The 25,706-nt window shown below is 36.3% G+C and overlaps 1 protein-coding gene across 12 annotated transcripts in view; it reads right to left on the bottom strand.

The window, feature by feature from the left end:
- The window catches only part of PAM (peptidylglycine alpha-amidating monooxygenase), a 155,642-nt gene that overhangs the window by 86,686 nt on the left and 43,250 nt on the right, over window positions 1-25,706 (bottom strand). For all 12 annotated transcript variants that reach the window (XM_045566199.1, XM_045566200.1, XM_045566202.1 and 9 more), the window contains exons 4-6: window positions 23,783-23,870; window positions 13,628-13,713; window positions 12,148-12,231 (exon numbers count right to left, since the gene is read on the bottom strand). In XM_045566199.1, the coding sequence (XP_045422155.1) occupies window positions 12,148-12,231; window positions 13,628-13,713; window positions 23,783-23,870 (258 nt within the window). The remainder of the gene's footprint in view (window positions 1-12,147; window positions 12,232-13,627; window positions 13,714-23,782; window positions 23,871-25,706) is intronic.

Below are 25,706 nucleotides of genomic sequence, written 5' to 3'. Positions count from 1 at the left end.
TATAATGAGAAGAAATGGAGAGTAGGTGAAGATTTTCCAAATTGGACAAAGAGGAAAATGATGTTCTCTTGGGAGAAACAGGGAGGTTAGAAGGTTCTCTTCCGGATCTAGGGAAGGTTTGATTTTATTTTGCTAATAAAATATTCTGTAAATATTATTAAATGTTATAAACGAATTGTTTTCATTGAATGCTTTTTTAGGTCATGTATTTATTTAGGGTATCCTTTCCATTTTGTAAGTAAAATAGTCAACTAACATAAAAGGAATTAGTATTAAAGGGGAAATAGAATGTGCAAATCCTAACACTTCCTTCCAATGACTTCCTTCTTTTCCCAAAATTCTTAGAACATAATAGACATGTCAGGGCCATGACAAGAGCAGTGAGGGGCAGCGTGAAGGGCAGGAAATGGGTGGGAATAAGAGTGGTGAGAGAAAAACAGCTCGGCTAGTGTTGCCAGTACCCTGGACTAGATTTCACTAAAACGGAACTGCAGCTCTAATTTTTCTGGGAGCCAATGGGTAAGTAACTTCATTTCTCCTCTTAATTTCCTTTGGTTAAAAATAGATGCTATTTGCTATTAATTTACATGGAATTAGTTAGTTGATGACTATGTAGCTCTGACCAGTTTGAAAAAAAAAAGAGTTAACAATTACAAGTGATTAAAAAAACATGAGTCACAAAGGGATTGATGAAGGTAAAGCATAAGGCTTTCTCAAAAACAACTAGAAGAATTAAAAGACTTCTGAGAAGTTTGAAACACTAAATTGCATGTAGGAGTTTTACTTTTCCCCAAAAAGACATCACTTAAGCTAAATACGATATTGTTCAATGTTGAATGGCTTTTTTCTTTAAATCCACATTTTAAGGGATAAAAAACATTCTGAATATATTCTTTAAAAAAGAAATGATGCTGTAGGGCTTTATATAGCTTCTCGTAACCAAATGAATGGAAATGTAATTCCCAATACTTAATGGCCATATTTAGATATTAAAAAAAAAACAGGTGTCCCATGGAATGGATGAGATGAATAAGGATCATTAGTCTTCCACTCAGGAGATGATTAACAAAGTTGAAACGCAGGAAGCTACAGAATCAGAAAGCTCACATTTATGTGAAGTGATTGGCAGGAGCAAGAATGCTGCAGGATAATAGGCTGCCTCTGGATCATTTGAGAGGTACTGAATAGCCCTAAAATCATTCCTATGACACACATCAAGCTGCTTCTGTATAATGAAAGTTAGAGAAGAACATGAAGAACATCCGATTACAACTCTTCTGAAATCAGTGGGATTGTCAAGCAACCTGGTTAGATATATCCCTACATGATAAGAGAAATGGATTACTTCAGACATTAAAATGAAAAGACACAAATGACATGAGGTAAACCACCCTGATCTTTATTAATATTCACTCTATTATGCTTGAGTTCACTCTTCTTCATAACTATGGCTCAAATGACTTTTTTTTTTTTTTTGGAGACAGAATTTTGCTCTGTAGCCCAGGCTAGAGTGCTGTGGCGTCAGCCTAGCTCACAGCAACCTCAAACTCCTGGGCTTAAGCAATCCTTCTTGCCTCAGCCTCCCGAGTAGCTGGGACTACAGGCATGCGCCACTGTGCCCGGCTAATTTTTTCTATATATTTTTAGTTGTCCAGCTAATTTCCTTTCTATTTTTTTAGTAGAGATGGGGTCTCACTCTTGCTCAGGCTGGTCTTGAACTCCTGACCTCGAGCGATCCTCCTGCCTCAGCCTCCCAGAATGCTAGGATTACAGGCGTGAGCCACTGTGCCCGGCCTCAAATGACTTTTTTAAAAACACTGACTCCATTACTTGTTTTATATAGTCAGTGCATGAACTTTGTCACATATACGAGCTAGAAATCCAACATAAATTGCATTATTTTAGTTTTTAATAGCATTGGACTACCTTAGGCAAGTCACGTAATTTTCTGAGCATTGATTTTCATTTCTATAAAATTGGAGGGGTTGGGCCAGACGATCCCTCTCAGTTATGTGGTTCTTATCCTGTCACCCTGTACTCTCTGTTCTCAGTCTCTGATTTCAAGTGCTTTAAAAACAAATTAGTACACAACACATGAGATCTATTGGTCTTATTCCTTTATTTTCAGAAGAAAAGAAAATATAAGCCATGTTTTCCTCCAAACAGTGCCTTCTCCGCCCACGTTTCACCCTCTTCCCTTTATCTGAAAAGGCTTAAGAGGCTATGAAATTTCATGCATGATGAATGTCACCTTCTTGCCAGTCCTTTCTCTCTCTGTGTTGGTCTCATGGTCCTCTCCCTTTCTAGTCTCTGTCTCTACACATATTCCACTCAAAAATAAAGTATGTAAAAAATGAAGGGATGTAACTTGTTTTGGCCCATTCTTCAAAAAGGTTTATCTAGATAACATGTGAAAAGAAGGAATATTTTCACACCTATACATGGGGAGGGGGATCTCCAAGAAAGTAATATATGCATTGTGAGTGCCTTCTATTAAAGCATTTTAAAATCTAAATACCAAATTTTGTGAAAAAGTGTAGAATAAAAATAAACTGCCTTCTGAATTTCTAAGTGAAATAAAGTTGCTAGAATAACCAGACAGTAATTAAATGCATTTTCTTCTTTCAAAGCTCCCTTTTTCTTCAGAGAATTGAAATTTAATTAAACTTATTTTGGTAAATGCAAATCATTCTCCTTGTGTCCCAAAAGCCCCAGGAGATTGCCCTGACACACCTGTAGTACAGGAAAAAAAAGGTAGCAGTGACTTCAATCCTTACTTGGAAAATCTGAACGCCAGGTGTCAAAGTTTAGTGTACATAACAATTGACTGGGGAGCTTATAAAAATTTCAGAATCCTGGGCCCAGTGGTGTGCTGGTAATATATTGGCTCTCTGGAAAAAAAACTACTTATGTGTGTATATAAGTTTATCACAGTTTTATTGGCAAAAATGTATAACACACAATTTATAAATAATAAAAAATGCAATGCTCTTTATTGTGAATTCCATATATAAGCAGTTGACTCTCACAGAATACTTTCCTTGATTTTTGCCGAATTTTTCCATAGGCCACCTCCAGTTATAATTGGCAGTGAGTAGTTCAGACAAGAATGTTTATTGATATTTTTGTTTACTGAAACATCAAAAACATATGTTGGAACTGCACTTGCTTATTAATGATGTCAGCAAAAGCCTGAATTGGATAATAGTTGGTGAATACTGGAAGAATATTCCTCAATTTTTTTTGGCTATTCACAATAATCTACACTACTAATCATTTTCTTAGATCTAGACAACCAACAAAATGATAGGTCAAACTCTGATTTGCGGCACTTGTCAATTTCCATGGTGTAAATTTTCCTGCCATGGCCGATTTTAAGCTACCACATGACATCACTCACTGAACACTGAGTTAGGAAGAAACGAGCAGTAAAGCAACATTTTGTAATATTTCTACCATACAGATAAAACAGACGTCAATACCCCCAAGACCAGAGATAATAGTAAAATGTAGTAAAATAATTAGGAGATGATGATTTTTGAATATTTATTGCCTGTATTTTTAATGATAGCTATTTTTAACAATCAGCTCACAAAATATCTGCAAATTACAACTGGTTCTTGTGAGCCTATATGAGCCAGCTCCAGGGCACCACTGCCTATGTGCCCTACCTACCGGGCATCTGATTCAGTAGGTATAGTTTGAACCAGGAACTTTCATTTGAAAAAGTACCCCAAAGAGAGTCTGGTGCAGGCAGAACTCTGATTAGATTTTGAGAAATCCTGACCCAGACCATATACTTTAGAGGTAATTCTATTAAGATCTTCCAGTTAATTCTAATTCTTTTAATGAAACATTATGAGGAGTCACTTTGTTTAAGTAAATACTGGGCAAAAATTTTTAAGTGCAAACAAATAGTGCTGGTATAGATATGGGGCTTGCTCATTCACTGTGGATTGCAAATTGGAAAAAAACTTTTGTTGGGTAATTTAGTGGAATCTGTCAAGGTTCAAACACTCCATGACCCCAAAATCCTATTTCTAGATACGTACCCTGAAGTAGAAATACATGGTTATCTAAAACATTTCTAATGTCGCTTGTAATAGCAAAACACTCAGAACTTAAACATCTTTAATAGGGAACAGGACACACAAATTACAGTATATTTGCACAACAGAATACTAGGCAGCCATTATTTATAACAGAAATACGCCCAGGGTACACTGTTAAATGAAAAACAACTGATGCAGATCTTTTGGGGAGTGTGATCTGAGTTTTGTAGAAAAAAATATGCATATATACGTCTGTGCTTTCTGCGTGTATATAGAAATGTCGAGATAAGCTAATGAAAAGTTGGCAGATATAAACAAGAGTCCCTGGGGGTTGGGGTGTGGGGGTGGGGAGAGAAAGGGAGGTGGGATTGATGAGGGTTTTATAGATTTTTTCCAGTGGTAGCAACATTAGTAATTTTTTACTTTTATTTTTGATGTTTTACTGTATTTTCCAAAAGATAAAAAATAAAGTTCAGGAGAGAAGATTCTTCTAATGGGAAAGTACGCAGATATATTCAGAGTCCTCCAATCCTTGTTAATACTTTAACTGATAACTCAATTATTAAGAAATGTGTTTCTTTGTTCTCATACCAGAACTTTTTGAAATTCCAAAATCTAAAATGCTCCGGAAGCCTAAAGTTTTTTTGGAAAGTTTGGCAGCAAAATCTGACCTGAATGAATGTGATGCTATTTATATTTTTATCCCTTTTGGTGGAAATATTTGAACAGTTGCTATAGAAACATTGGTGTATTAGGGATGGGGCCCCCGACTGCCCAAGGTGACGTAACGCATGATTTATGCACTTGAATATCTATCAAAAATGTTAAACGCGCTTAATTCCAAACCACCTCTGCTCCAAGGCATTTGGATAAAGGTTTGTGTCCCTATATCAATGACTATTAGAGAAATCAGAAACGGGAGTTAGGGAGGGAAGAAAGAAGACTTGGCGTGGCAGATGACACGAATATTACAGCCTTGGGAAAGAAAAGGGAAACTGAGGTAAAGTGTACCCTTCCTGGTACATTTCTGTGTCCACTGGGAATGAGGCTTATTTAGGCAGGTCTGCTGTCCCCGGAGCTGAGAACTTGGAAACATTTTGTGTGCTCTGGAATGAAAGATCATGGTGAGAGAACTACCCTTATGGTCTACCCGGGAAGGGGATTAGGATGGATGGCGTATATTACATGCCAGGGTCCCATTCAGGGAAGGCTGGGCTGAGAGCCATCTATGTCTCCCTTTTAGTGTAGAAACTCAGCGGCTTTAAGACTTCCCAGCTGGGGTTGGAGGATCATTAACAACACCCCTCCTCTCCCATATTTGCAATTTCAAAGGAGATTCTTAAATATGGAAAGTAATCCAAAAAGCTCTAAAAGACATGGGTTTAAATACCCTGACCCATGGTATTGCTCCCTTTGCAGAGGAGTGAGCAAAAGCAGGCTTGGTATATTTTGCTGAAAAGCAGGCTGGAGGAAGCTACTTGTACAGATTTAGAGAAAGAAAACAGATGAAGCAATGGGGAGCAATATTTGACCCAGTTTTCCACTATTCCTGCAATCAAGTATCAGGGAATGAGGAGCACTCTAATGCTTACACCGAAGTCAGAATAGCCTGCTTCATACTGGAATGAAATACTTTTAAGCGCAGTTACCTTGCCACTGATCTCTGCTCCATCTTGTTCAAAAATGCATTAGAGCAAGGGATTTTCTTGGGCTCACAATTTCAAAGCTTTCTCCAATAGCTCCCTGGCAGTAGTCTTGTAAGATGCAGACATGTAGCTGGAGCCACAAGAGAATTACAATTCCTCTGGAGTCTTCTATTTTCCCTTCCTCTGGCCACCATCACTGTTCCTGCCTGCTCACTCTACTACTACTCCTTCAGGTGTGGTAAGATAGGAACCCCCTGTGAGTGTGCACAGATGCGTGCCCTGTATCCTGTAACACTCACCTGTCTGGAACTAAGCTATGCAGAAGCCACACCTACATGGATCATAGCCAAGATGGAATAAAGCAAGAGGGCAAGGAGAAAGAAAATCTGAAGGTCACCAAGTACAGGCACTAGTGTTCCCATCATTTTATTTAAGAAATTCCCCTTAAGGGCTGCAAGTCTGTCTGTTTACTCTAAAGAATTATAAGAAACCTGGCTATCTAGATTCCATATCTAAAGCATCCACTTCGAACGAGGGAGAAAGGTGCCTATAGGAAATCAATCTGGCAACTTGAAACCAGGAGTGATCTTGCCTGCTTTTTAGTGCCCTCTCTTACTGCACTTACTTTGTACCAGCTCACATTATTACTGATACCGTCTTACGTGTATTGAATGCACTGGACAGGGAGCCATATGAGGGCAGAGTTTTGTTCTTGCTAATCTTTACCTCCATGCAGTGCACTGTCTGAATTAAAATGAGCTACAGTGGTAGCTTAACAACAAAGGAAGCTAGAGAACGTACAGAAAAGCCAGTAGGAGGAAGCAATAAGCCCAGCAACGTAGAAAAACTCTATGTGCTCCTAAAAATTTGAAAAAAAAAAAAAAAAAAAAAAAAAAAATCCTAGCACAATAGTGCATACTCTCTATGATAGTTCAAAATTATGAAGAAAAGGGGACAGAGATAACAAGGACTAACATTACCAATCTGCTCTGTGTCAAGCATAGCTGGAGGCATTTAACATACATCACTAATTTAACTTCATAAGACAAATTCTAGAATGATTTCTATCCAAAATTTTTTTTAAGTTATAGTACTTCAAGGGGTAAAATCTTAGCATTCTGAAAAATTTGGCTATTCAAAATGATTGTCTGTTAAGGGTTCTAAGTAGAATTTTATGATCTGATTTTACTAATATAACCTCCAAAATTTGGAGACTAAACTTCTTAGAGCTCACATAAAGGAGAGTTGGAAATAGGATTTCCAGGTTTGATTCACTTAATTTAGAATGTAAGTATCAAATACCCACTCCAAGGAAAATGAATCTTTTGGCCATACTCCCAGGAACACACGAAAATGTATAAAATGCAGGTGTACTTTGAGGGCTATGATGAAGGAATGGAAACAAGCCCTGAGAGAGAGAGAAAGAGAAAAGAGAGAGTTTGCGTGTGATGTACTGTTGATAATATCTGCTAGTTGTCCTCTTGCACCAAGAGCTTAATGACATTAAGTGGACTGTAGCTTGGAAAATTTGCCAACCCAGAGACAGTCAGAGCTATACAGTAGGGGAGAGATCCTGACTTCCATTCTAAGAATATCAGTTCCAACTTCAATTGGTAAGTGCATGGGATTTCCAGTTTGAGAAATGAGTTATTTTTGTTGGAGACCAGTAAGCTAATGCCAGAAATTCTAGAAATGAAAGGCCAGCTTTCATAAGATTCCCCTGGGCCAAAACATCCAAAAGAAATGTGGCAGCATTCTGCAATAATCTCAGAGAAATTTTCTCTTCAAAACAAGACTTTGCTGAAACAACTTGGTCAAGACAAGGGCGAGGGGAGGAGACTTGGAGGAATCCCCAATTGCCACTATTCTAATTTCCTTAAGGGCAGGAACTTGGTCTTGTGGTTTATCTTTGTATAGCTGAACTATGAATAATAAAAACTGCTGTGGAGGATAGGAAACACGGCATAATTAGGAAAATTACTGGCAACGTGACAGACGTGAACACAGTTCTGTGTCTAAACAGGATGAGAAACTTCAACACTCTTGAAAAGTAACAAATATCCTTATATTGTTGGCAACTATGACATATAAACCATTATGATCCCTTTTTACAGATGAGGAGAGGTTTAGAAGCTCGATGAGTGTAACAAAACTAGCGTGTGCCATTACCAAGTTGTCCGGACTTAGAGTTTGGTCACCAAACCCTGCACCATTGCCTACATAGGACATTCATTTCCAATTAGAATACATTCTATTTTCCATGGACTATTAATTTATAAAAAATTTAAAAGCTTATACATTTTTAAAAAATCACTCTGTCCTTTCTGAGTCCCAGCCCTGGCTCACTCTGGCCACCTACAGCCCCAATCCTTTCTTCCTAAGGCCAGTAGCTTTTCCACATGCCCCAGTCCAGGACTGAACGACAACAGGAAATGAAACTTTGATCAGGTTACTGCTCAACAGAAGAGCATCCTGAACACTTTAAGAATAAAGTCCTAACAAGGATCTTTACAGCTCAGTCCCCACCTTTTACCTCTCTCCTCATTTCTTGCCACTTCTCCCTTTGCAAGTCACACTCCAGTCAGCAATGCCAAATGACCCAGAGTTCTCTGCATCTAACAGGCTGTTTCTTTGCCATGTCTCTGTGCATGCTGTTACTCGGATCACTCTTCCAAACCTTGCTCTGATTCTGCCTGCTAAGAAGCCTTTCCCGGACCTCATCCCCCACCCCTTCCAGGCATACCTGTACCTCTCAACTCTCAGCAGTCTCCAGATCTGGTGTGCATTTCTATTCCTGCCTATAAACACACTCCTTTTGTGCTTGTCTCCTGCTAGAATACGCTAAACTCTCCTAAAGGCAGGAAGATTAGCAGACCCAGCACTGGCACAAGCCTGACACTATGACTGATGTGGCATTCAATATCATTGATTGTTTTTAAGTGATGCTTTTACAGCTTCACATTCTGTGCAATTTCCAAAAAAACCCAACACAAAACAAAACAAACATTTCATATAATCCTACAGAACTCAGTCTAAAATCACAACCAATCTTTTCCAACTAATAGAGATCACATTCAAGACATACCCAGCTGGCTTCAGGTTATAATTTCTCTAATACTTTACCACATTCCCACTAAGTTTTAGAGGACATTTTGCCTTCACTGTCGGTGCTTTATTATTCAGATGTCTCTCTCTCTCTCTTTTTTTTTTTTTTCTGAGACAGAGTTGTGCTCTGTCACCCCAGGTAGACTCCAGCCACGTTATCATAGCTCACTGCAACCTCAAACTCCTGGGCTCAAGCGATGCTCCTGCCTCAGCCTCCCGAATAGCTGAGACTACAGGTGCATGCCAACACATCCAGCTGATTTTTTCTATTTTTATTTTTTTTTGGTAAAGACGGGGGCTCCTGCTCAGGCTGGTCTCGAACACCTGAGCTCAAGCAATCCTCCCGCCTTGGCCTCCTAGAGAGCTAGGATTATAGGTGAGCCATGCCAATCTACTGTCTGTGGTTTATTAAAGAAAAGCTCTAGCCTTCTCAATTCTCTAAAACTTTCCTAGTGTGGAAAAATGCACATACCCTTAAGTCAAACATTTCCTCAGTTTTCAGTAGAATACAGTAATTTCCTAGTAGTATTACTTTGCCATCAATTGTTTTAAAGCCATGAAATTCAAATCTTCACTGATATTGGTGCCAAAAGCAGTAATATGATTATATACATATCTGTGTATTTTTGTGTATGTATGCAATATATACATATATAACATATACATATTTAGTGCATTTTTAATAATTAGAAGATATGATTATTATATAATTATTTTCCACTCCTGGGTACATCTGGAGGTAAGTATGAGATCACAGCACAAAACCTGTTTAATGTGTAAGTCACTACTATAATACTTAATCAGGTATGGAGAGATTCATGGTAACTCTTTCTTCATTATGAGAATATGAGTGGGAATGTAGTATACTAACTGCCAGGTACTTTCAAAGAAGTTAACATGGTGCTTCTACTTGTGGAATTTAAAAATGTAATAAAGACAATGTTATAATATTTTAAAGAAAAAAATCTTTCGTGTTCATTGGCTATTTCCTTCTTTCCTTGTTCCTTATAATCCTGGTAAACATAAAAGTGTACGTATATTTTTATATAGTCCTTATTAAATTTTATTATTTGCTTTTTTTGTTGTTATACCATTTATTTAACCAGTCTCCTATTAAGGGACATGTGTTAACTCCCCAGGTTTTCATATTAATAATTAATGATGCATAAATAAATGTAGGTATGTAGTTCATTTTTAGAAAAAAATCTCTTTCTTTAGGATAACAGCCCAGAGTAAGATTTTAATACTATGTATTAAATGTATATGCAATAGCAGAATTGGTTTCAAAACGTTGTACTAATTTATATAAACTCCTAATCTGTACCAGATTCACCCAAACCTTGGCAGTCCAGAGTCTTATAATTCAATCTCCACCTATCCCCAGTTTAATAAATATAAAATACTCCCTCACTGTTTTACTGAGATTTGGTATTTTCCCAGGTTACTAACTAATGCAATAAATAAATTCCATAGGTGAAGTGTTTTGCTTACATTTTTATTATATTACAATAATTATGTGAATTACAGCACTACTAATCTTTCTATCTCATATATGCCTTCTTTTAGAAAAAATATACTCAAACAAGAGAAAATAAAAAATTACTATATAAAGTTTCTCATCTGTCTCTCACAGTAGAGAATAACTATATGTTTATATATTAAAATATCAGCACTTTTTATTACCCCTAGAGTAAATGTAAATTATAAAACAAAATTAACTCCTCATAAATAAGAAATTAATTTAAATTAAATTATTACAGCAACATATTAAAAAAACTAGTGTACATATATGTATCATTCACTTTCTCTAGGGTATTAATGTGGTTATCTTTTAGGAGTACCTACAAAACTAAGAGGAATTAGGTTGAAAAGTGAAGTCTAGGGTTTTGTAGAGGTAAAAAGATTAGGGTTTAGGAAGTGTGTGTGGGTATGATGAGCTACTTTAGTTGTGGTGGTCAGGGAAGGCTTTCTGAAAATACAGTCTTGTCAATACTTTGGAAGTCAGTAGTCTTAGAATCTGCCTTTTCTACTGATACCAAAATGGTACATTTTAGAACAGGTAATTTCTATCTTTGTCCTCAAACACACACATTATTTATTTCTTTGTGTTCAACAAAACCTTGTCTCAGCACTTTATATAAAGAGTTCAAAATTTAAGATTAGGTTCTGTTTCAAACATGGAAAGCTATTTGTCTAAATTGAAAGTATATAAATAAAAATATAAAAATATTTTACCTGAAAGTTAGGTTCATACGTGGGTCCACAGGAGCTTGTTTAATTGGTAATATATCTGACTACAGTACTTTGTCAATTGCATAAAATTATTGTTTTCAACATCCTTTTCCAGAGGGAGACTGCATTTACTGTCCTAGTTCTGAATGCTGAGAATCTATGGACCCTCCCACCACATGGGGGCTCTCTCAGCAAATTTCCCAGCAGGTATTTCATAGGCAGAGATGGACATCTACTTCCAGACTTAGTTGCTGGAGAGAATCTAATGTGTTTGGAGGGGAAAATGTATTAGGTTAATAAGCCAAATATAATGTTAAATCAGAGAATTTGGGGGAATATATATAAGTCAGTATGGCGTAGTTACAAAAGCAAACAAATCTACTTAATATTTATACTCTCGTGAACACAAGAATTTGAACCCGGAATGCAGCTGGAGTTTGACTAAACGCAGCAGAAGTAACAAGCACCAGTTTCAGTTGCCTTGGAAACGGCCCCTTCCTCATGTTAATGATTCTATCATAAGAAAAGGGACATTTAAATGAAGTGCATAGTAATCACAGGTAGAGCTACAGGTGTCTATAGAGATAAGTATGAGGATTTAGCAGTGTCTAAATGGATTGTGGGGTCTGTGCATTACATAATGGATGAGTTCATGAAGTGGAGGTGTGGATTAGCAGATAAGGCATCAACATGAGCCCGAGTGTTTGAGAACCTCCCTGGTACTGCAGAACCTGTAGACTCTCCTAGTGGCTTGCTCATAGTAACACAGACAAACTACCAGTTCCTTCCTACACTTTCTGACGGTGTTGATCGGAATGAGCAGCACTCCTAGCAGGAGCAGGAGCAGGGAGATAAGACAATACACTGGGAAGCAAAAGAGCTCTGTAAAGTCAGCATAAGAGAAAACACAGTAGGATGCACAGGTACGTAACAGAAATAAGTTATTCCTTCAATAGCTCCAAATTAAAAGAAACGAAAGCAGTTGTCCTCTAGTGGGCAGAGGGTGTGGGTAATTCTTCATTTTATTATGTGGATAATAATTAATGCATCTATTTTAAACAATATAGTATAGTATTGGAAGTTGTGCTTAGTTCCAACATTTCAAAACTTACCTCTAAAAGCACTAATATCCCCGTAGTGTACCTGTAGTACAAAGTATTTACTTCCAGTCTCTCCTCCAACTCTGAATCCAACACCTAAAGATTTAAGGAAAAAAATTAATATTTTAGGAATTGAAGTCTAAAATGGAGCTAATCTAGGGTTGCTGATCTATGAAATCCAAAAGGAAATAAAAATAGCATGTAACATATGAAGTTACAGTGAATATTACATGAAAAGCAAAATAAATTAGACATTGACAGAAAATTTTTAATATACTCTGTCATTACCTCTCAAAGCTCTGATGGAATTCTACTCACAGTCCTCACTTCAGAACCAGAGTAATCACTTACACTTTAAGAGGACAATTCACTCATTTTGAAAGAAACAGAACAAACAAAACAAAATTCTTTCCCTGTTGATCATTTAACAGATAATATATAAACCCATTATCTTGTTTGTTTTGTATATATCCATATTCATTTTATTTTCTGACTGAATATAGGAAATAGACTTAGGACCATCTCAGGGGAATTACTTTTCTTCCCTTGTGAAAACAGCTATCTACAAAAATGTCACTGAGGAAATCAGTTACCAAGTAGATTACAAAGTCCAGTATGTCAGTGAATTTTTGGAATCTGAATGCTCTTAATAGTCTCACTTTTAATAAAGTTTGCTAGTGAGCTAAAAAAAAAAAAATCTACAGACAAAATATTTACAAGCAAAGGAAAAGAATTTTTTTATCTGCCCTACTAATGGATCTTAAAAATGTCAATAAATCTATGATGGACATCCCCGTTAGTTTCCAGACTTGTTTGGTGGTGGCTGCCTGGTACACTATACAGAGAATTCTGAGGCTCATTTGAAACAAGGCAAAACAGACATCAATTAACGATGCTGGCATGAGTTGGGGAGTCAAGGGAGGGGCATGTGCATCACAAGACCATCTCTGAACCATGGCAGACTTAATTCGTTGCAGAACCACACACTCCCTTTAATATTAAGAAACATTTAGGTAATAAAAGAGTGTGGTAATTCACTCATGCACTGGAAACTATGAACAGTTTGGAGGTGAAGTCAGAAAGGCAGCTGAGGTCTGGCATCACATTAAATACCCAGGGTTCCAGGACTATAAAAAAAAAATCTCTGCTGAAACAGCAATTTATTTAATTCCTAGCTCTCTTGGCTCATGAAATGCTCCTGCTGTCAGGAACCAATGTGCCTGAGGCCAAAGGTGGCTTGAGGTATACTTGGTTATTTTTTTATTCTGTCTAAACTGTTATGTGGGCAAACTACTTACCAACGAGAGGCAGAAAAGAGTAACTACCTAAATGAAACCTTTTCAATACAAAGCGGGTAATGCAGGCATTTTTCCTCTGAAGCTGCAATATGGAACACTGTCAACAAATGTTAGCAGGGGCTATAATCAAAAGTACTTTGGAAACAGAAATCAAGCAGCTTAACATAAGACAATCCAAGAGGCCTCGGACGTACCTTTGGGGAGTCTGGTAGGGGGAGCGTTTCTGGCCCAGGCATACAGAATATTGGCTTTATCTGTACAGGTTCCTTCATCACAAAACCTGAAGAAAAAAAAATAGCTATAAATGAAGATTCAAGTAGTAAAATGCATAAATTTCTCCCCATGGGAGAAGATATTGGAAAGCAAAGTATTAATATATCAATATATCATTATTGTATCATATTGGCTTTAAGATCCTAATGAAGGCTGGTGCAAAGAACAATTTCTAGGTGAAATAAATACATAAAGGGAGAGTTTTTGTTTGACTGTTGCCTGATATGAAATGATCTTGTGACATATAGATATGTAGATAAATTTTTACTTTGATATGTTTATATGTGGAATGTAATCTACGTAATCAAGTAGAAAACCAAAGGCTACACAGAGTCTATAATAAACCAAAGCTAACCTGGTAGAAATCTGGAAGTGTACTAAAAGAAATGTCATACACATTTCTCCTTTGGTGATCATTGTTCAAACAGTGCCTACCCTCAGCAGAGCGAGGAACACAAGTGTACCCCATTTAAGGGGTTCTTGACCATATATGTTTTTTATATGTATAATATATATGAATTTTTTGAGTTTATGAATACTAGCTGTGCCATTTATAATTTGTTTCACATTGCGAAAGTCATTTAATCTTACTGAGCCTTAGTTTTCTCTCTTGTAAAACAGAGATACTTATACTTACCTTGCAGAGTTATTCTGTAAATCAAATGAGATATAAGTGGAAAGCACTTTATAAAACTCAAAGCACTATACCAGGGTAGTGCATTATTTAACAAAACATTCACTTTAATCTAAAGATTCGCTGTTGAGAGACTTGTGTGGTGAAAAGAGAGCACCCAGGCAGAAAGACACATCTGGAGTTCAATTCCAGAGCCACCCCTTAATAGCTGGGTATCCTGGGTGTGTTTACAAGCCCTCAAAGGCCCAGTTCCTATAAGGAAACTCCTGATAAGGCTGTTGTGGTGATGTGTGTAAGGCACCCAGTATGGTAACTAGGGTAATCGGTAGATCCAATTTAATACCTGGTAAGCTGTCTGACTCCAAACCACACGTTGTCTCATTACACTGTATCTCTTAGTTTCTTCTGTTATAGAATTGAATTTGTTCAAAACATTGTTAGGTTACATTTTTATGTTGCTTTTATATATTTGTGTTTTGGAAAACTGGGACCAAAAAGGTCAGAAACAGGAGGGTAGCAGATTTGAAAGGTCTGAAGACTATCAAGGACAAGGACAAATACAGCTTCCTAGGCAGGAGGTTGGCTTATGCAGGAAAAAATGTACACTGCCCATGGCCTGGAGAGGAAGCAAAGGCTTACTGAGCAGGTTGAAACTGAAGCTAGAGACCCAGAAACCACCCAAGTTGCAGATACGAAAACCAGTGGTAAGAAGTTCCTTCACACTTAGAGGCAAGGACGCCTACCATGTTTCCTGGTTATAGGCAGTGAGTGCAGAAAACAGTGGTATCTGTCTGAATTAAGGAATGAGGGACCAGAACCAGGAGGCCCTGATACGGTTAGGCTTAGCAAGGGCTCTTGCTTCTATAAATCAGGCTGCAGAAAGAGACTGCGTAATGTGTAATGTAAAACCCATCAACCAGTGGTTTCTTACTGTTCACTGTCAAGTACAATATACTTATGATGAAGGATCATTACCATGTGAGAACTGTGTGGCTGGAACAAATGTCTGGGACATCCTTGTGCCAAGTGTGCTAAAAGTCTTAGGATGTTGGACAGTGCCCAAAAGCAAAATTTTCCTTCTTGGCCTCATGCTAAAACAGCTAAAGAAATGAGATTGTCAGATGTGATGAACTTTGTATCTTACTGCTGTGAGCAACTAAAATTTAAAGATCTGAGTGGCAATTTTCATAGCTTTCAACAAAGATCATAAATATACAAGTGCCTAATGCCAATGTGATGACAGTCTGAGGTTAAACAAGATAATTGTTTCCTCTGATATGGAAGTCAGTTTTCAAAGTATGACTAGAAAGAACCAGATTGAAATGTAACAGCGGAAACTGGTTTAGTAAATTTTTCTAAGTTACACATTTAATTATGTCATTTGCTGGCTCAAAATCTTTCAAATGCTTCCCCAAAATAACATGGAAATAAAATCCAAATCTTGTAGCGTAACACATAAGACCTTTCATGGTCTGGGACCCTGTTATATCTCCAGACAAAACCTCTTTTTCAGTCATGCCAACTTGCTTCCAGTTTCTAATCTCTCTCTCTCCTCCACTGTTCCCTTTGCCTGAAATGCCCATCCTAGCTCTCTGCCATGTACAGAGACCTAAAAAACTGAATTGGCTCAAACTGCATTGCACTGTCAAGTTTGTTTAACAGATTTTTTAAATTTAGATTTAAAAATTTAACTAAAATAGAAATGCCAAAAAATTTGAATTATTGTTTACTTAGTATTTTGAACAAATCAGCTTATATTCACTCTCATAAGAACACTGCAAGCAGCGTGTACTTTAAAGCTGAATGAGCTCAGAGAGTTTAAATAACTTCAAAAGGTCACACAGCCAAACCATGATTCAAAGCTCTGGCTGTCACACACCCTTCTGTCTGAATTCATGACACTGATTTATGGGCAGAGAATACTATATGAAGATAAGCTTTCATTACTTTCATTTCTGCACTGAGTTGCAATTTGTGCATGCAGTTCTAAAGTCAAATTCTGGATGAAAAAAGTTGTTCTTCTGACTTATTACAAGAAGACAATGATTTTACATTTTATTCTCTTAACAGGTCTGCTCAAACAGAGTTTTAAAAGCAAACCTTGGTTTAATTTTTAAAACCTTGTTTTATGATTTTGTTTAAGGTATTCAACTCAGGGCTGAGTAAAGAATGAGTCACTGCAAGACACTGGGACATTGAAACGAATTCTAAAACTTAATGAGAGGATGACAACAAAGTGAAGAGGAAAAACAAAAGGCTGAGAGAAATGGGTCCCATAACTGATAATGTGATTGGGTGGCAAAGAGCATTTGGATAAAACCCCTGTGCCTCTTCATGTTCACATTTCCATTTCCCATTTTAAATGAAAATGGCATCATATTAATATTTTCTCCATATAAAGTAACCAAAAAAGAGAAAGACAATATTGTGTATTTTAGCCTTCCAAAAAAGGCCCTACAAAAATAGAGGGAATTTTTTACTATTCTTACCAGTAAAGAAAAGCCTTAAGGCTGAGAAGCAATGTAACCTTTGATCAATGGCTGTTGTAATTTCAGGCCTCATCAACCATGTTTCTTATTCTTATCATTCTAGCAGCTTCTGCTAAAGGCTCCTCCAGATTAAGCCAATTAAATTGTGAAAAGATTCACATAGCTCCCTTGCGGTTTCTTAGTATTCATAGTAAAAATGATGAGAATTAACATTTGAAAATAAAACTATTCTGGATTCTTGGACTTTTCCCATAGAACCCTTTTCACCTCTAATCCATGGGGAAACCACTTGGATGGCATGAATATTTTCTGACTGCACCAAGCACTCAAAAGTGCTAGCCTGTCATTCTGAATTATCCAAATAAAGCATGATTGACTGTTAAAGTACTCTCTGGTTGTGTCTGTTAAAGGCTATTTAAAATCCAAGGTTACTCAGGGAAGATCAGAACTGATAACTCATTTTTTTCTTTTGGCTAAAAAAAAAATAATAATTGTCATGCCCTCAGGTTAAGTCTGTATGGCCTTAAATTCCAATTTAATGCATTAAGTATCTAACAGAACCACAGCCAGGAAAATTAATCTAAAGTTAGAAAGTTTCTTTGAGAAACACAATATAAAATGAATGGCATGGGTGGAAGGTTCTTACCTTTCAAAATGCACTCAGTATAAGTCAGGTACTCCAATACCATTAACTGCTCTATAAACCCACAGAATGTTTTCCCCAATTCAGACAATCCTGTGTCTGAATCCCTTCAATGCAATGGATATTCACTGACACAGTATTTAGAAAGCTACCTAATGTAATGAGAAAGCTAAATAAGAACAGTGATTAAGAAATACCAACCTGATAAATAGCACTACAATAACTATACCCTACTCCCGCAGCCCAGTGAGATCAGAGAGACAATAAAGTCCGTAAGATTAGAGGGTATGTCTGTTTTGTCTACACCAAATTCTCAGTGCCTAACAAAATGCTTGGCACATAGTGGCATAATAAATACTAAGAAATAAATAAGGATAATAGCTACCAATTCTATGTGCCAGGCACACCACCAAGTACATTACTTACATCACTTACTCTTTATGATGGCCTAGTCAAGCCATCAATGATGAGTAGCTCCATTTTACAGATGAGGAAACAGACCAATACAGGTTAAATCATTTGACCAATGCTTATTACAGCTATCAAGTAGTAACAGCTGAGATTTGAACCCAAGATGCTCTGATTTAAAAGTTCTGGCTCTATCCTAATTATAGCACTGTGCTATAATATTGCTACTCTGTTTAACATAAAATAGTAGTCTTGTGAGGAAAGAATAATGTCCAAAATTATGTAGTGTTCATTTTTGTCGAAGCAGTCAAAAGGATTACAACCATGTCATTCTATTTTATTAAAGTTGACACTAGTCTACTAAGAATTGGGCAGTTGCTAAGGCACTCTTATTAACATCTCTAATCCAGGCACCTAAAAATTATTAGCCCAGGAACACAATCATTGGTAACTAGAAGTCAGAACCAGATACCAACCGTATTTTAACAAATTAATTCCTTATATTCTCTCTATATGCAATATAATATGAATCTGTTACAATATTAAAGTGGAAAAAGGAAATAGATAAAATTTTCACCTAGCAGAAATTTATGTCTAAACTTTGCTACTGCACTCAAAGACACAGTTTGCAGTGCTCAAAACAAGGGACAGTGTAGATTTTGGAGCTTGTGTTGTTTTTATTTATACTGACAAGGATGTTATGCATGTTTAACTTAGAAGTTTCATATGGCAGAGGAAACAAAGACGAGACTGCAGAAGACACACTGTGAATCTTGCTGTATATACTGTATAGACGACTGAACCAGGATATGGAAAGGGTATAAAGGCAGCATATGCAAATACCATTCTCAGCCAAAGAATCATTATCATCATGAGGGAGGCAACAAAACTGCAAGCTGATCTGGAAAATAACATCACCTTAAAAAAAAATGGTCATTTAAGTAAGTAACCAAGTAGGGTGTCTCACATACATGCTTCTATATATTTATATGCATGTTATATGTTGCAGCTACTTTTTCCCCTCATCAGTATCTGTAACCCTGTGGAGATAGTGGCATTTAAAAAGACACAGCAGGTGGTTAATAAATAGAAGCAGCTGAAAGGGATTTCAGCTAAAGCTTCATAGGATGGGAAAGCACTACTGCTTTAGCTTGAGAATGATTCCAACTTACAACAGCTGGAAATAGCCTCATTTACCCAGCTGGGATTCTTCTTTTTCAAAACACATCAAACAACCTGTAGAAGCGATCTTTGATTTGTAAAGATTAGTTGGTCATAAATGTCATCAGAAATAGTTTTAAAATCAGATATTAATAATGAGAACAAAAAATAACAATTTTAGCTATGCATAGAAGATGATGCTAAACTCTAAGACTCAACACATAAGAAGGCCACTCAGTTTAATCACCCAGTATTTTAAACACAAAGTCTTGGGGTTTGCAATCGTAAGTTGCTTTAAAGTGTATGTCCTGTGCTCCACAGAACAGAAAATACACAAGCCTACAATCTCATATTTAAAAAAAAAAAGAGAGCATTCCAGAATCTTCCAAATGCCAAAATAATTTGTATGAACAAAATATCATGACTTTCAAAGTCTGAAACTCTAAGTAGCTCCCCACTCATCATTCAAAAAAAAAAAATAGATTGTTGGAGTAAAAATAGAATAAAGAAAGTAATTCACAGGATAAATGCAATATTTTAATTTCTAAGATCTCTTGAAAATTTACTACTTTTTAGTGGAGAGCAGTAATAGATTCATATATTTAAATTGCCCAGTTTTCATCACCTCCATTTCCTTCCTGATCCTAAAAAGGCCAAAAGAGTATCTGCTCACTATGGCTCATATTCAGCCAACTAATCTGTGCAATTTAGAATTGCCACACTTAGAATTAAGTCTATAAGCAAAAATAAAATGCAACAACAAATTATGCTATTGCTATGCTTCCTCCAGTCTTGGCGCTATTACTTCCCACTGGTCCCTAGATGGGGTTGTCTCCTCCTTTAAATGCTTGAGAAGAAGGTATTACGGTTACATCTGACAGGTACTGTTGCCTTCTTTACACGGGTCAGCCGAGCCACTGCTTTTCCATCAGCTAGTCCTTATCTGCATCCTCTAGATGTATGCTAATTTGGAACTGAGCACCAGGCCCACTCTAACTATAAAGAGACCACCCCACAGTATATTAAAAGGTTCACATCAATGTATGCAATTTAAATGCACATGCATATAATTAACTAGACACATTACCAGTGTGAGCTGCTAATTTGGAATGAGACACAAAAGACTGGAATGTGTGCAGAGGAAAAAAACTTCAAAATGAAAATGACTACATAATGAAAACTGCTTCATGCTGTGTCTACTATTTTCATGTAAACTTAATATAACTGTAAATATATTTTAATGAACAGTAGAAAGAGGCAATTACAAAGAGCAAAGGAGGGCAGCATAACAGTGAAACATCATCAGAATAGCTCTTTGCCTTCATATTAAAAGTGCTGCCTAAAGACAGAGGATGAATTATAACTTCATAATTTCAGAGGAAACATGTTTTCTATATTAAAGACACATACCTATTTGCCAACCTGCTGGCAATGAAAACAGAACACTGAAGTAAAAACAGGAGGAAATCCTAGCTAACAGAAAAGAGAGGAAATCCGAGTTGGACATTTTGATATTAAAATACCCGATTAGCTTTTTCCTCTTTGGTTAAAATAGCTTTATATTCCCTTAAAGATTTTTCCAGAGTGTAAGTTCTTGACATTCTTAAGCATCAAAAGCCATTACAGGTATCATACTCAAAAATATAGGTGAAATTTTAGGAGTCTTCATTTAAGTGATGTCTGTATCTTGGAGACATAGATTTGCAACTTGCAGAATAAATTTGCAACTATAAAATGAGTGTGATAAATTCCACTAACTTAAAAATTTTAGGAAAATAATGCAAGATGTTTTTTTGTTATTAGTATTATAATCCAGGTGGAAGGATGAGAGGCTAGTTGAGGAATATCCACTGAACATCTCTGGGGTTGAACCTGTGAGACATTGGGGGTAGAAGGTGAGGAATGTTTTTGTGAAGCAACCAAAAAGTTTAGCCCATGAAATATCCTGTGAGCTCTAATTCTTTAAAAGGGCATGGATTTTGTTAAATATTGGAGGCTAAATAATCTTTAAATGAAAAATAAGACCCGATAGTGGAAGTCAAGAGTCACTAGAACAGTTTTCCCTTAATGCATGTCACCTAGTTTGCATACTGAAGAGATTCTATATCTATATATTGAAAAGATCTTACTATTAAATGTTAGATGAACAGTTTGGGTTTGATTAAAAGAAGATGAATAACAACATCAATTATTGTCCTTGTTTTATGGTTATAAATTCAATTATAACAAACCTACAGATTAAGAGGGAACATAAGATTTAAGGCAGATATCTTAAAATCCATTTAAAATGATATGGATATAGTGTTATTAAGAATTATAATCACTCAGTGACGCAACTGACTGTCAAAACAGGCTGCTTGCTTGAGATGCATCAAACTGTGCACACATCTCCAATTCCTAGTAATAATTCTTTTCCAATCTGACTCAGCATTTGTATGCAATTTATATTTACAGAATTATGGAATTTTAGAGCATAAAGAGGTTTTATAAATGATCTAATATAAGTCACTTGCTAAAATGAAGAAACCAACTCAGGCCCAGAAGGGCTAAGTAACCTATGCAGGGAATCCAGCCAGTTAGTTCACTGCTTTTTCATTCTACCATGTTGCCTTTCAAGTAGTAATTCTAGCAAAATAATATATGTAGCAATTACTTTACTTAAAAATTCTGCTTTCACTTTAATTTTTCTTCGAATCTTCTTTCCACAACTTGGAAGTCTTTTGGTCAATGTATTTTATAAATTAATTTTCATTTTTGAGACAGCGTCTCGCTTTGTTGCCGGGCTAGAGTGAGTGCCGTGGCGTTAGCCTAGCTCACAGCAACCTCAAACTCCTGGGCTCAAGCGATCCTACTGCCTCAGCCTCCCCAGTAGCTGGGACTACAGGCATGCGCCACCATGCCCGGCTAATTTTTTCTATATATATTTTAGTTGGCCAGATAATTTCTTTCTATTTTTTTAGTAGAGACGGGGTCTCGCTCTTGCTCAGGCTGGTCTCGAACTCCTGACCTTGAGCGATCCACCCGCCTCAGCCTCCCAGAGTGCTAGGATTATAGGCGTGAGCCACCGCGCCCGGTCTAATTTTCAAAATAGTACATTTAAGAGTATTAGTAAATATTTTCAAAGGACCAAAGTAATGTGTTTGTTCTGATATTCCCTTAACATGGGAACAGTGAACTAGGCTTGCTTCATTTTATATCATTTTTCTTAACAATTAGAATGATAATAGCATTTAAGTGCTGTTTTTATTTTCTTACTCATACCTTTTAACCAAGGTGAAGCTAAAGTAGACTTTAAAAGCTTACACCCCTTTTAGTTATTTTCAATAATTGTAATCCAAGGATAAATATTGCTAATTTCAGAAGAAATGGTTTCAAAGCATAAAAACCAAGGGATGTGATTTGCTGAATAAGAATCAGAAAAGGCTGTCACAGAATAATCTTTTAATTCCAGCATTGTATTTACAAAAATTTACTGAAGTGCAAAAACTGGAATGTTGATATTCAAGGGTCTTAACTGTGATTTGCTGACTCCAGTTTTTACATAAACCTGGTCATGTGAGCTAGGTTCCTAAGTGATATGTCCCTTTCATCAAATAACTTAAGCCTATTAACAAATGCTTTGATGGTACTTGCTCCATGGAGATTTCCACTAATTGCCCTGTGCTTTTAACAGTTCCAAATACATATTATAATTGTTTATTATAAAAACGACTAGAGAGCAGTTGCTTCGTGCCTCGCATCAGGCTAATGAATATTAGAATGTGCAGAGAAAGGTCTATCAGTCTACATGCTAATGTAGGGACAAAGCCTCAAAACAGATCCCTTCTCAATGCAAAGTGAAGTACACTAGTCATTCTGGACAGTCAAATATGTAACAGTGGTTATAGGTAAAAAAATGTGAGGCTTAAAATGCATAGCTAGTTTCAGAGTTCACTGCTCTTCAAGAACACCAAAGAACAAAATTAAAGAAAAGATATCAAGCCATAATTATGTTGTAAACTTCTGAGGGTAGAAAACCATATTAATATCTTATTTAACCTAGAACCTCCTGCAGCATTTGCTACAGTTCTGGTGTATGACGGGCATTTAATAGAGGTTTATGAATTGCTCATGAAAATATTAAGACTCACCACAGTGATTAAAATAATTTCTAAAACTGCAACAGTTACTTGAGTACACGGGAGGCAATGTGGTAAAATGGAAATAACTTTGGATTTGGAACCAGACAACCTAGGGTTCAATCCTGCTCTAGCACCAACCAGCTATGTTATATTGAGCAAGCTCTCTTTGAGTTTTAGGCTCCTTGTCTGTAAAGTGGGGATAATACTTGCTTTGCAGAGACATTAGGATAAAATGAAATGGTTATGTCAAGATCACCTACTACAGTGTCTGGAACAAAGGAGTGTTCGATGGGTGGAATCACAAATCTTAAAAAATTAACATCAGGGTATCAATAATCTAAATTTTCAGGCTTTCTTTACAAGTCTTCTGGATCTGAACACATTATGCATAACGATAAACATATTTAGTAAGTCGGTGACAAAAACTGATAGATATGCAGACTAGATAACTGTGATAAACCATGATAATTATGTGAGGCAAATGAACAATGTTCTTTTTCTAAAACAAAAAAGTTCTGCCTATTTATTATTCAGTTGTAAAATACTGGCACAGACATATTTTGTACTTGTAAAAAACATATTTTCTACACACTTCTCTACTGTGAGCCCATGATCCTTACCAGTAACTTCCCGTGGAGGAAGGCATATTACATCCAAAAAGTAACATATGATGGACAGTATCCATGCTGGCATGAGGTTTGAAGTCAACTGTTAAGAAAAAAATGATACATGAATGTGAATACAAAGTATACTTCTGTGTATAAATGTTACAAGAGATCACATCTTTGAACAGTTTGAATACCTGTATAACAAAGACGTTTCAATACTCTCACCATAGAATGCCCTGGTCATATAAATTATTTTATTCTTTAAGATGAATGCGAGTTCATAATTTAATTTAGCAGGATAGTAAACTATTATATAGCAAAGAGAAAAAATAATAACAGGCTAAATATTACACATACACACAGACATTTTTTAATGGAAGATCCCTTTTATAGTGGTGAGGGCATTATGTGGGTATAAAATGAAAGCCCCAGGCTATATCCTCACAATATATTTTTTTTCCAGATCTCCGTAGAGTGGTGAGTACCATAAAACACTGTGCAATATTGCACTGAAACAAAAGCCACAGTGAGTGGTCAAAACAGAAGCAAAAAAACTCACAGAACAAATTTATTACCATCTTAAAATAACAACAGTACTGTAGTCACTAAGATGTATATGAAAAAGCAATTTACTAGGAAAGAAAAATAAAAGTGGAAAACATATCTTTATAAAAGTACAGAAAACTAAAAATTACTGTCCTGGATGAGCATAGAGTACTCCTTAAAAGGATATTGAAACTTATGCAATGTCATTTCTCTTTTTCTCCTTATAATAGTTGAAAGACATTAAAATAAACTAAAACCAGTATGGAACTAAAACAGAGAAAAAATTAAATTATATTATTACCTATTTCCTGGGGTGTGTATGACTCACCCCTTTTTGTCCTCCTTCAAAATGCTGCCCAGTAGGCAGTAGCAGTTTACAAGTCACCTTTATACATAAAATGCTAACTATTTGCAAAACTGCACCTTTTAGTTCTTTTGATTGGTCTGACTGATAAAATTAATAAAACATCATTTATTGCTAGAATATGTATCTGAGACATGAATATTTATAAGATTTTTTAAAAAGTTCTACATTAAACTCTAGAATCACAACTTGCAAAGCATGGTTCATCAGAAAACATAGGGCACCTACTATGTGCCATCTTGACTTACAACTTTCAGAGGAAATAGCCTTCCATTTACTGCACTAAAAATAGGAACTTAAAGAGTAAAACTCAAATCTTGAGGTTTTCATGCCATCATTTAAAATACTAACAAAGAAAGAATGGCTGAAAAATGGACTTGATATATCTTGAGACTGTTTTCTATTACCAAAGAATGTAGTAAGCCTAAGAGATTGAAGAAAATGTTTTGCAAAGAAAGAATCAATTGGAAGTTACAACAGTGACAATTCATAAAAAATCATATTGTTATGAAGGCTGAGTTTGTTAGCAAGAGAAACAGAAAGAAGAGGGATTGTGTGTCTACAGACCACTCTTAAGTTGAGTGCAGCATTTCCTTCCTCCCTTCCAGAATCCTACAAGGAATCTGTCCTGGCTGAAGGAAAACCAAAAAATCCCTGAGGTGGAAGGACCTGGCCTTTATCTGTCTTTTATTCAGCTTAAGTTTATTTTAGTATATGATACAATTTGTAGTCTTATATTCATTTTTATCAGACTGTTTATATCATTCTACAGACATCAATAACTTTTTTGTCTGACTGTATCCCCCTCCCGCCCCCCTTTTAAAAAAAAAAAATTCTCTCTGCCAATCCACAAGGGGTTGTCAAACAAGAAGCTGAATCCTTTGATTTTTCAGAAGCTATGTGGATGATTACATGATTTCCCCCCCTTAGATTACCTTATTATGAGTGGATAGATTTCCTAAGTCTGAATCATTCTTGGAATTTTGGTAATAGGCAAACATGGCCAAGTGCAGTTTTTATTCCAAG

This window comes from Lemur catta, chromosome 12 (assembly GCF_020740605.2).
Source record: "Lemur catta isolate mLemCat1 chromosome 12, mLemCat1.pri, whole genome shotgun sequence".
Lineage (NCBI taxonomy): Eukaryota > Metazoa > Chordata > Mammalia > Primates > Lemuridae > Lemur > Lemur catta.
Note: the sequence above shows the minus strand (reverse complement) of the source record. Positions and strands in the feature narration are given on the sequence as shown.